Consider the following 12,509-nt stretch of genomic DNA (forward strand, 5'->3'; position numbering starts at 1 on the left):
ACTCTTAATGCCAAGGTTGTAAATTTGAGACCCACATTGGGTGTAGAGATTACTTAAAAATAAAATCTTTTTTTTTTTTTTTAAGTTTTATTTATTTGAGAGAGAGACAGAAAGAGAGGTGGGGGAGGGGCAGAGAGTGAGGGGGAGAGAGAGAATCCCAAGCAGGCTCTGTACTATCAGCACAGAGCCTGAAGCAGGGCTTGAACTCACAAACTGTGAGATCATAACCTGAGCCAAAATCAAGAGTCAGACACTTAATCGATTGAGCCCCCCAGGAGTCCCCCAATTTTTTTTAATGTTTATTTATTTTTGAGAGGGAGAGAGCAAGCAGGAGCAGGGAGGGGCAGAGAGACAGGGACAGAGGATCTGAAGCAGGCTCTGCGCTGACAACAGAGAGTCCAAGGCAGGGCTGGAACTCAAGAACTGTGAGATTATGACCTGAGCCAAAGTCAGATGCTTAAATGAGCCACCCAAGTGACCCTTAAAAATAAAATCTTAAAAAAAAAGAGAGAAGAGAGAACAACAGAGCTGGATTCGAGCCCTACGTTGGGTGTAGAGATTACTAGAAAAAAATAAAATAAAATGAAATAAAATAAAATAAAATAAAATAAAGCTGTATTTACCTATCTCTTTGCCAGAACACAATTCTAATTAGTCATGCAAATCCTCTAACACTTATTACAAAGGGATTTCTCTTTGCCATATAATTTTCTTTATTAAATATATATATTTTTTAAATGTTTATTTGAGAGAGAGTGTGTGAGCAAGTGGGAGGAGGAGCAGAGAGAGGGAGAGATAGAATCCCAAGCAGGCTTGAGCTGTCAGGGTAGAGAGCCCAACACAGGGCTTGATCCCACGAACCATGAGATCATGACCTGAGCTGAAACCAAAAATTAGACACTTAACCGAATGAGCCACCCAGGTGCCCTACCACAAAATTTATATACTCAAAAGTTTATCTGTTTATTAAATCATCTCTTCAAGGAGTTCCATTTATGAAAACCAGAAATAAAGGCTCATATAAAGAATAAGTTTATAAGGAGGGGAAAAAGGTAGTAAAGAAGAGTAGTAATAGTATAAAGTAACACAAAGTTCATAATTATCCCTATTGACTTTAGTACACTTGTTTATTTATTTGCTTTCTCAAAATCTCCAAATGAGAAACTAAGTATGGTTCAGCAGCTTTATAATCCTCAACCTTCAAAGCCTTGCAAAGTAGCTAAAAAGAAGGGTAATGAGGCATTGCTTAAGATTAAATCTTTTTTTCTTCACTACTGAAACTCAACATTTAAAAACTGGGTACTTGGAACGCCTGGGTGGCTCAGTCAGTGAAGCATCCAACTCTTGATTTCAGCTCAGGTCACGATCTCACGGTTTGTTGAGTTTGAGCCCCACATCAGGCTCTGAGCTGACAGCAAGGAGCCAGCTTCTTGGGATTCTCTCTCTCTCTGCCCTCCTGGCTTGCACTCGTTCTCTCTCTCAAAGTAAATAAATAAAACTTAAAAAAAAAACAAACAAACACTAAACTGGGCTCTTTTTGTTAAGTGAAGAGGAAAAAACTGGAAAAGAAAGTTAACAGAATTATGCCACTAAATGAACCAATCACAGTGTGCCACCCCAAGAAGCAAGTAAAACTACCGTTTTCTCAAAGAAATTGCATTTCAAAGTTACAGAAAATAGTCAAAGAACATCAGTTACTCCACTACAAGCAACCTAAAACAATATATTCTTGGGGCGCCTGGGTGGCTCAGTCGGTTAAGCATCCGACTTTGGCTCAGGTCATGATCTTGCGGTCCGTGAGTTCAAGCCCCGCGTCTGGCTCTGTGCTGACAGCTCAGAGCCTGGAGCCTGTTTCGGATTCTGTGTCTCCCTTTCTCTCTGACCCTCGCCGTTCATGCTCTGTCTCTCCCTATCTCAAAAATAAGTAAACGTTAAAAAAACAAAAAACAATATATTCTTGTTCACTTTCCAAGGACATTTTCACATTTTCATCTAAAAACCTCAAAAAAAATTGCTTCTAACCACCCCTACCTCCCAACTGAATTATTTAGAAGATAAGGAATGTAATTTCTTACGTTGTTTATTCTTAGTCTTAGAATCACATCTGCTCTCATTCTGTTCACACTCTACAAATTTTGTAATCTGTTTTTGTGCCGCTTCAAAAGACGTACAGTACAGCTGGATTCACAGAGCAGCCTACAATTACAGAGCTCTTCAAACAGAAGGGTTATTCAAGGGTCAGAGCGGTCTTAAGTGCTCATTGATAAGAATTCTCAACAAGTTAACTTATCTGTACTTCTAAAAACAGAAACTCTCATAGCAAGAACTGATTAAAAAAGCAAAAACAAAAGAACCATAATACAGAAGGTAAAAATTTTAATCCTCAGAAAATCCTTTGCTACTTTTTCTTTAGGGCTGTAAGCCAAAACAAATGAAATGGAAATTTCAAAACTTCCATCATGAAGAAATAAGGGAAAAGTTAACAAACTGAAATAGAATTTACTGTAAACATTTTGCTTTATTTTTAACAGCTTAAAGCTAACAAAAGAGTTAAGAACACTCTTTGTTCCCTTGATCAATAACTCTGTCAAATTACAACTTTGGAATAATATATTGCTCAGAAGTCAATTCAGACTTAATTGTTTTGTTCCTTGCTGTTATGGCCTTCGCTATCTTATAACTTATTTCTGTACTTGGAACATGACATTTTAATGAAGATTCACCAAAAATTTTGTGCTCTTATGTGAGAAGCATTAATGAAAGACTGACACTGACACTTTTACTCCTGGGGCCAATTCATATAAAGCAAAAATATAAAAATAGAGGCCTCTCTCTTAACAATTCCTGTTATTAGTGAAGAGTAGGCTTTCACTGAAAGATAAAAGACTTCTCTGGATAATACTTTACATAAAATTTACTGCATTGGAGAGACTAACATCTACAGGTAATATTAGAGCCATTCCAACAATCTAAAATCATTTTTAGCACAAAATATTTATATTGTTGGAAATATTTTTTAGTTCCATTGATTAAAAAAACAAAAAGGAGTAACTTCAAGTGCTCAAAAACATAAAACTAATTTCGATCAACTATCAGAGTTTAAATATGCACAAAGAATCAGAGAATTGTATCTTTAAAAAAAAAAATAGATAAAGCCCAGAAAGATTAATTAACTTGCCCCAAGGCCTCTTAGCCTGCAAAGAGAACTGGATGTCAATAACAATAGGTAGCCCTTATGTGACTCTTATCATCTGCCCTTCTGAAGATTTTACTTATATTAATCTATTTAAACCTCACAACTCTGTGAGGTAAGCCTTATTATTATTTCCATTTTACAGATGAGAAAACTGAATCAACTGAGGAGGATAAGTAATCCATTCAGTCATGGAACTAAATTTAAGCTCAGGCAGTTTACCTCTAGGGACCATGCTTTTATCACCCCAACTCTTAGGCTGAACTCCCCTGGTTACCATACAGCAAGTTTACAGCAAGAAGCAAATAGAAAAGGCTATTCTTGGAATTTTCTTCAAGCAGTACACAAAACCCTTCAAATAAAACCCAAGCAAATAAACCGTTCAAATAAAAAGGGAAAGAGAGAAGAACCCGAAATATGGAGACAAGGGGGAATATTTTTAAATAAATATAAAATGAAATATAAATGTAACTTTGGTTTTGGTGATAGGAACAAAGTAAAAACAGCTTGCAGATCATTCAAAGAACCATTTTTAAAATGTGCGGCAGCTACTTTATTCTACCTGTATTGACTACATTTTGCTTCCTTCCCCCCGCAGCCCCCACCTTTGGTTCACATCAGTTACAAATTATTTTGTCACTTCAAGCAGTATTTTACCCTGAGAGTCATAGCTGCTGATAAACTGAGCTCCTTACAGACTTAACTTTCCCATCTGAAGATGCTTTGGCAGAACTCCATTCCCTCATAAACTCATCTAGGGACTCACCTCCCCTAAGAAATACCAACAAACCTTCATCATTACTTCTCAGTCATCATGTAATATCTATTTCTCAAGTACTCCCCTTAAAAAATAAAAACAGATAATTGCTCTTCTAACATTCAAACAGGATATTAAAAGCCTCTTAGATCACTACAAATCTAAAATAAGAAAATAAGAAAATGGAAAATGTGAAAGAAATTCCAGAGAAGTAATTTTCCACGTAATATGATGACCAAGACCCACAAAAAATATATTTTGGAGCACAATGCAGTAAATGCTCACACTCACATATAAAACATACAGATTTCATGAAACAGTACTTATCCTCATTACACTAAAATCATTTCAGTTGCAAAATCCACTTATTGATTTTAGATCACAAACTGTGTCACCTCCCACAGTATAAAAACTCTGTTCTAACAAATTCTTACCTAAAAGTTCCCAAAAGACAGTCTTCAAATATCCCTGATTAAAAACAAAAACCTTTTTGTGGCTTTCTATTCTTAAAATAGAAACAAGAAGCTTTAAGTCAAAGAGAAAAAAGACAAAAATAAATTTTATTCGAACTACTTAAATATTAAATATTATGGTAGACATCAGATGACATTTTCACCAATAATTTCTTACGTAATTTAAAACTAAATCTTTCATAAGTATTTAGTTTAGTACATGACATAGGAGAAAATAAAAGTGAAGCCTTACCACAGTGGATTTGTACTGCCCTTTTCAGGAGACAGACTTACTTCTTTCTAATGTAGCAACACAATCCCAGGAAATGAAAGACAGTGAGAAAGAGGAGGGAGGGAACAAGGGATGAGTCAGGGAGAATCGTAATATGCCAACGAATCTGTGCCCTACGTGCACTGCAGGGCAATTAAAAGTCAGAGTCAAAACGCAAAGGAATCATCAGACTCAGGAAGAGGAAAAAAATACACGCTCTTAAAGACATATCTGAAAACTTGACATTTGTAAAAATGTAACATTTTCACAAAACACTTTTATATCATTATTTATGTGAGATAGAGAGCTAATCTTTCTATTTTCTAATTGATAAAACTGAAGTTCAAAGAAGTTAAATGAATTCCCCCCAAAACACAAGGCAGAGTTGGGGCCACAAATTCATTTTGTGATTTCCAATCCTGTTAACTCACCACTCTCTGGCAGGTAAAAAAAGAAAATAAAAAGCCCTATCTTGTAATTCTAATGTCAATATAAACAGTAATAAAAAATTATAATCCAGTTTAACTCTGAAAAGCTAACTGCTAATTACAATTAAGGTGTGTATTCCTAATTGAATTTATATTTCTAATTGCACCCCAATTAATCACCCCCTCCTTGTATCTCTGAACACACCTATCTCACAGCATGTAACATGCTACACATGGTTACTGACATTTATATCCTCTCAACCAGCTCTGAGCTCAAAAGTAGGACCTATATTTTATTTAACTTTTGTATACTTAGCATCTAGCATCGTGCTTACCATAACATATGCCGCCATCAAGTAAGGTCTACTGCATATTGAAAATTAATCTCTGAAGGGCTTAAAAAGTATAGAAATTAACTTATTTAATTAATCTTCACCAACTCATTGTAAATGGGCTGACACTATTAATGATTGCCTTAGAAACTAGACTTTATAAATAAACTGAAGGATATTCGGGGAAGTGATTCATCTAATAAGGCCATGTAATTAGACAGTAATAAACACTCCTAGGCCATACTCCTTCTCAAGGAAAACCAAGACAAAGTACACGAACTGGTGATACCTACAAGTATTGCTCCACGGAACAGGAGCCTCAGTTTCTATTCCACACAGTCATTTCAAAGGAATTATAAAACTATATTTTGACCTCACATGATGGTGAGTATCAGTAATCAGTAATTAGGATCAGAAGCAGATTGAGAATCTTTCACATCTAAGATATAGAAATTGTAACTATATGACTAATGTCCCAGTTTGAGGAATAATGCCCATGGATAAAGTAACTAAAAACAAAATGATACAGATCCTTGTAAAGCCTCAGCTTGATGTCATTTTAACTTCTGGTTTCTGGGAGACCAGTAAGAAGCCTGGAAATTGCCACTCCACCCTGACAACAAGTAAAAAAGCTGACCAAATGGAGAAATCTGTGACTCTGCTTAGATCTGTAAGAGAACTGAGGTCACAGAGCAAACCGTTGCCCCCAAGACAGGAGTGACCAACAGGCAACACAGGGAATCACAGCTTAATAGAGGAGAAACTCATGAGCAGTAACCTCCCCAGGAACCAGTGCCTAGTTAGGGAAATGAACTGGAGCTGTCTAACTGCTGGAGGCTCAGGGTGGACAAAACTGAGAGATAAAACTTCAGACAGCCTTTCAGTTTCCGGTTCTGCATGTAAGGAGCTTGAAAGTCACCACTCTACCCAAACCAGTAAAACGCTGAACAAACTGAAAAATCCACAACTATTCGAGGATCTGTAAGTAGAGAGGTGATGGCACAGGGCAAACTACTGCCCCCAAGACTGGAGAGACACACAGAAGAATATGGGGAATCACAGCTTACCAGGCTGGGAATTGTGCAGGGGACGAGCACTGAGGTAGGCAAACCTGAACTATAATTGATGAATTGCTGGAGGCTCAGTGTGGCCAACACGGAGTTTAAAACTCCAGGAGGACTCCCTCATAGGAAGACCCCTGCAATTTGGTATCTTTTGGGGATACCAAAGAAAAATCCCCTCATGCTTCTGACAGGAGGAGGAGGAAAAAGAACTATCTTGAAATACATCAGGGCACTCTGCTTTGTCCTCAAGAGAAACTAGTTAATCAGAGCCTAAACAACCTATGGGCAGAGAAATACCCAATTCCAGCCCACTCTAGCCATCTCATCCCACCTAATGCAGGAAGAAAAAACTGAGAAAAACATTTGTGAAGTTTACAGTGAGCCACAGGCTCAGTAAAAAGACTGACCTAATCATAGGACTATAAAAAATCCCTCACCTTTCCCCTAAGGCCTCTTTACAGCAGTTCCTTTCACCCAGTGCACCATGTCCAGCTATCAAGAAAAAATCACAAGGCATACCAAAAGGCAAAAACATAATTTGAAAAGATGGAGCAAGCATCAGAACCAGACATTACAGATGTTGAAATTACCACACTGAGAATTTAAAGCAATTATGATTAATAAGCTAAGGACTCAGGGGGGCGCCTGGGTGGCTCAGTTGGTCAAAGCATCCGACTCTTGGTTTCAGTTCAGGTCATGATCTCACAGTTTGTGGGTTCGAGCCCCACGTCTGGGTCTGTTCTAGCAACATGGAGCCTGCTTGTGACTCTCTCTCTCTGTCCCTCTCTCTCTTTCTCTCTCTCAAAAATAAATAAATAACAACTTAAAAAAAATTTTTTTTTTTAAATAAGCTAAGGACTCTTGTAGATAAAGGAGATAGCACGTAAGAACAATGTAAGCAAAGCGACAGAAATAATAAGAAGGAACCATGAGATCAAAAAGATCTGTAACGGAAATGAAGAATACTTTGATGGGCTTCCATTAGACTAGACATGGGTAAGGAAAGAATCTCTGAGCTTGAGGATATCTCAATAGAAACATCCAAAACTGAAAAGCAAAGACAACAAAGACAGGAAAAAAAGAACGGGATATCCAAGGACTGTGGAACAACTACAAAAAGCATAAATATACAAAATTAGAATATAAAAAGGAAAAGAAAAAGAGAAAGGAACAGAAGAAATATTTAAAACAATAATGTCTAAGAGCTTCTTCAAATTAATGTCAGACACCAAACACAGATTCAGGAAGCTCAGAGAACATCTAGCAAAATAAATGTCCCCCCACCCCCCAAAAAAACCCCCACCCTACATCTAGGAATATCATTTTCAAACTACAAAAATAAAAATCAAAGAAAAAATCTTAAGGCAAGCCAGAGTTAAAAACATCTTACCTGTAGAGGAACAAAGATAAGAATTATATTGAAATTCACCTCAGAAACCATGCAAGCAAGAACAGAGTGGACTAAAATATTAAAAAAATGTTGAGAGAACAAAACCCACCAATGTAGAGTTCTATACATGTAAAATTACCCCTCAAAAATGAAGGGCAAGCAAAAAATCTCAGACAAGCAAAAACTGAGGAAATGTGCTGTTAGTAGACTTGCGTTGGAAGCAATGTTAAAAGAGGCTTATTAGAGAGAAGGAAAATAATATAAGTCAGAAACTTGGATCTCCGTTAAGAAAGGAAGAGCATCAAAGAAGGAATAAGTGAAGGTAAAATAAAAATTTTTACTTTTCTTATTCTTAATTGATATACCTGATAATAGTTTATTCAAAGCAACTCAATCATGTATGCGTACATATACAGTATATATATGCACATACACATATACATACATATGCATGCTTATATAAGTGAAATAAATGACACCAGTGATACAGAGATGACAGAGAGGAATTAAGATTATTTTGTTATGATAAGGTACTCACATTACTCATGAAGCAGCACAGTGTTATCTGAAAGTGAACTTGGACTAGTTGTAAATGTATATTGCAAACTCTGGGGCAAGCACTAAAAAAAGTAAAAAGAGAAATGTAATGGACATGTTAAGAAAGGAAAGAAAATGGAATCATACAACATGCTCAATTAAAACCACAAAAGGCAGAGAAAGAGTGGAAGACAAAAATGGGAACAAAGAATAAGGGCAACAAGTAGAAAACAGTAACAAATATGCTAGACATTAATCCAATTATATCAATAATCACTTTGAACTTCAACAGTCCAAATACACCAATTAAAAGACAGAGTGGATCAAAAAACAAGACCCAACTATATGTTGTCTACAAGAAACTCCAAATATAAAGACACATACACAGTAAAAGTAAACGGATGGAGAAAAATATACCATGCTAACAACTAATCAAAAGAAAGTAGGGGCACCTGGCTGACTCGGTAGGTAGAGTCTGTGACTCTTGATCTTGGGGTTGTAAATTTGAGCCCCACGTTGGATGGAGAGATTACTTAAGAAATAAAATCTTAAAAAAAAAAGTGGGAGTATTAATTTCAAACAGAGCAGACTTCAGAGCAAGAAAAGTTATCAGGAATAAAGAGGGCATTACATAATGAGAAAGGGGTTAAACCTCCAAAAAGACATAATAATCTTTAATGTGTACACATCTAACAACAGAGTGTCAAACTATGGGAGGCTAAAACTGATAGAAGTGCAAGGAGAAATAAATTAATCTACTATTATAATTGGAGACTTTGACACCTTTCCAGTAGAAATAGACCGAAAAGTCACAAATGACATAGTTATATTCAGCAATTGGATATAATGGGCATCTATAAACTACCTCATCCAATAATAGAAGAATATACATTCTTCCCAAGCTCACATGGAATACTCACCTAGACCATTCTGGGACATGAAACACATCTTTACAAATCTAAAAGAATAGAAATCATACAATGTCTGCTCTCAGGACCATAATGGAATACAACAAAATACAATAACATAAATGGAAAATCCCCAAATACTTGGTTATTAAACAATATATTTCTGAATAATACATGGGTCAGAGAATAAATCTCCAGAGACATTTAAAAATACTTGAACTAAATGAAAATGAAAACACAACTTAAACTTTGTATGAGGACGTAAGAGCAATGCTTAGACGGAAATTTATAGCATTAAATATTATATGCATATATTAGAAAAGAAGAAACACCCCAAATCAATCACCTAAGCTTCCAACATAGGAAACTAGAAAAGGAAGAGAAGATTAAGTCCAAAGTAAACAGAAGAAAAAAAACATAGTAAAAATAAGAGCAGAAATTAATGAAATTGAAAATAGGAAATCAATTGAGAAAATCAATAAAACCAAAAGCTGATTATTTGAGATCAATAAATTCAGTAAGAAAAACACACACACACACACAAATCACTAATATCAGAAATGAAAAATGGGACATCACTACAGATCCCACGGACATTAAAAAAAATAAAGAAATATTGTGTTCCATAACTATAAATTTGATAACCTGGATGAAATGGACCAATTCTATAAAAGACGTAATCTGTCAAAACTCACACAAGAAAAATCTATGAGGCCAGCATTACACTAATTCTAAAATCAGACAGATATTATAAGAAAACTACAGACCAATACCTCTTATGAACATAGATGCAAAATCTTTAACCAAATATTGGCAAATAGAACCCAACAATATATAAAAAGAATTATATGCCACAACCAAATAGGATTTATCCCAGATAGACAAGGTTGGGTCAACATTAAAAAATCAGTTAATGTAATCCATCACATCAACAGGCTACAGACCAAAAAACAAAGTCATAAGATCATGTCAACAGACAGAGAAAGCATCTGACAAAATCTAACATCCAGTCATCATAAAACTTTTATAGTAAATTAGGGCAGAGGGGAACTTCAACTTGACAAAGAATATCTATAAAAAAAACCTACTGCTAACATGTTTAATGGTGTGAAACTATAAAGTTTCCATTTAGATGAAGAACAAGGCAAGGATGTCATCTCTCACCACTGCTTTTCAACACTGTACTGGAAGTCCTAGCTAATGCAGTAAGATACGGAAATAAAATGTATACAGATTGGGAAGGAATTGTTAAAAAGAAGACAACAGGCCCCAAATGGATTTACTTGAGCTAAACCCCTGTCACCAACCAAGACTTAATACCTAACCTAACTGCAAGTTCAACCTTCTTTAAGAATGTGATCTTAACCAGTCAGTCTGGAATTTCCTAGTCAGCACTAGTGAGGTAATTCACCCAATAGACTCCATTTACCTCCCTAAAAAAGGTGACCTTGCCTGAAATAATCCTTTCTTTTGTTTATGACTTCCTTGTCCCACCTCCTTTCTGCCTTTAAAAGCCTTTCCTTGGGTCACCTGGGTGGCTCAGTCAGTTGAGCCTCCAACTCTAGATTTCAGCTCAGGTCATGATCTCACGGTCAGTCATGAGATCTAGCCCCACACTGGGCTCTGTGCTGGGCATGAAGCCTGCTTAAGAATCTCTCCCTCCCTCTCCCCCTCAGCTCTTTCCCCACTTGTGTGGATACTCTAAATAAATACATACTTCTTTTATTTGCTGGATGGGATGCTGCCTGATTCATGAATCACTGAATAAAGTCAATTAGGTCATCAAATTTACTCAGTTGAATTTTTATTTTACAGAAGAAATAAAACTGTCTTGTTCACAGATGACATGATCATGTATGTAATGAAAATCCAAAAGAAGCGACAAAAATACTAAAACTAATAAGCAATAATAGCAAGGTTGTAGAATACAAGGTTAATATACAAAAGTCAACTGCTTTCCTATATACTAACAATGAACAAATGGAAATGGAAATTAAAGACCTAATACTAATTACATGAATATCCCCCAAAACAAAATGTTTAGGTATAACAAAATAGGTACAAGATCTATATAAGGGAAACTATAAAACTCTGATGAAAGAAATCAAAAAAGAACTAAATAAATGGAGATAGTCCATGTTCATGGATATAAAGTCTCAATATGGTTAAAATATCAGTTCTTCTCAACTAGATCTATGATTCACTGCAATCCTAACCAAACTCTCAGCAAATATTGACAAACTAATTCTTAAGTTTACATGGAGCAACAAAAGACCAGCGATAGTCTACACAATATTGAAGAACAAAGCTGAAAGACTGACACCACATGACTTCAAGACTTACTATATAAAGCTAGAGTAATCAAGACAGCATGGTATTGGTGAAAGAACAATAGATCAGTGGAATAGAATAGAGAGCCCAGAAACAGATCCACATAAATACAATCAACTGATCTTTTTGTTTTATCTTATTTTAGAGAGAGAGAGCACATGAGCAGGGGAAAGGGGCAGAGAGAGAAAGAGAGAGAGAATCCTAAGTGGGCTCAACCAACATTCAGCATGGAGCCCAATGTGGGGCTTGATCCCACACCCTGGGATCACGACCTGAGCAGAAATGAAGAGTTGGATGCTCAACACACTGAACCACATAGGTGCCCCATACAGTGATCTTTGAAAACGGAGCAAAGGCAATACAATGGAGAAAAAATAGTCTTTTCAAACAATGGTGCTGGAACAACTAGACATGCACATGCACAGAAATGAATCTAGACACAGACTTTACACGCTTTAAAAATTTAACCCCAAATGGGTCACAGACCTGAATACAAAACACAAAACTAAAATTCCTAGAAAATAACGTAAGATAAAACCTAGATGACCTTGGGCTTGGTGATGACTTTTTAGATACAACACTAAGACACAGTCAAGGAAAGAAATGGTTGATAAGCTGGACTTTATTACAATTAAAATATCGGTCTATGAAAGACAGTGTTGAGAGAATGAAAAGACAAGCCACAGACTGGGAAAAAACAATTCCATTTTTTTTAAATGTTCATTTATTTTTCAGACAGAGCACTGTACAAGCTGGGAGGCAGAATGACAGGGAGACAGAGGATCCAAAGCATGTTCTGGGCTGACAACAGACAGCCTGATGCAGGGCTCAAACTCACAAACTGTG

General features: G+C 36.2%; 1 protein-coding gene across 13 annotated transcripts in view; it reads right to left on the reverse strand.

The window, feature by feature from the left end:
- The window catches only part of BCL2L13 (BCL2 like 13), a 90,552-nt gene that overhangs the window by 13,027 nt on the left and 65,016 nt on the right, over positions 1–12,509 (reverse strand). For 6 of the 13 annotated variants that reach the window (XM_053225558.1, XM_027073873.2, XM_053225560.1 and 3 more), the window contains 2 exons: positions 9,345–9,382; positions 8,426–8,507 (listed from right to left, as the gene is read on the reverse strand). The exons of 2 other annotated variants lie outside the window; for them this stretch is intronic. In XM_053225558.1, the coding sequence (XP_053081533.1) occupies positions 8,426–8,507; positions 9,345–9,382 (120 nt within the window). Of the gene's footprint in view, positions 1–4,655; positions 4,811–8,425; positions 8,508–9,344; positions 9,383–12,509 lie in introns of those variants that run through there. 5 more of the 13 variants (XM_053225561.1, XM_015064803.3, XM_053225563.1 and 2 more) reach the window with 2 other exon arrangements.

This window comes from Acinonyx jubatus, chromosome B4, assembly GCF_027475565.1.
Source record: "Acinonyx jubatus isolate Ajub_Pintada_27869175 chromosome B4, VMU_Ajub_asm_v1.0, whole genome shotgun sequence".
In the NCBI taxonomy this organism is placed as follows: Eukaryota; Metazoa; Chordata; class Mammalia; order Carnivora; family Felidae; genus Acinonyx; species Acinonyx jubatus.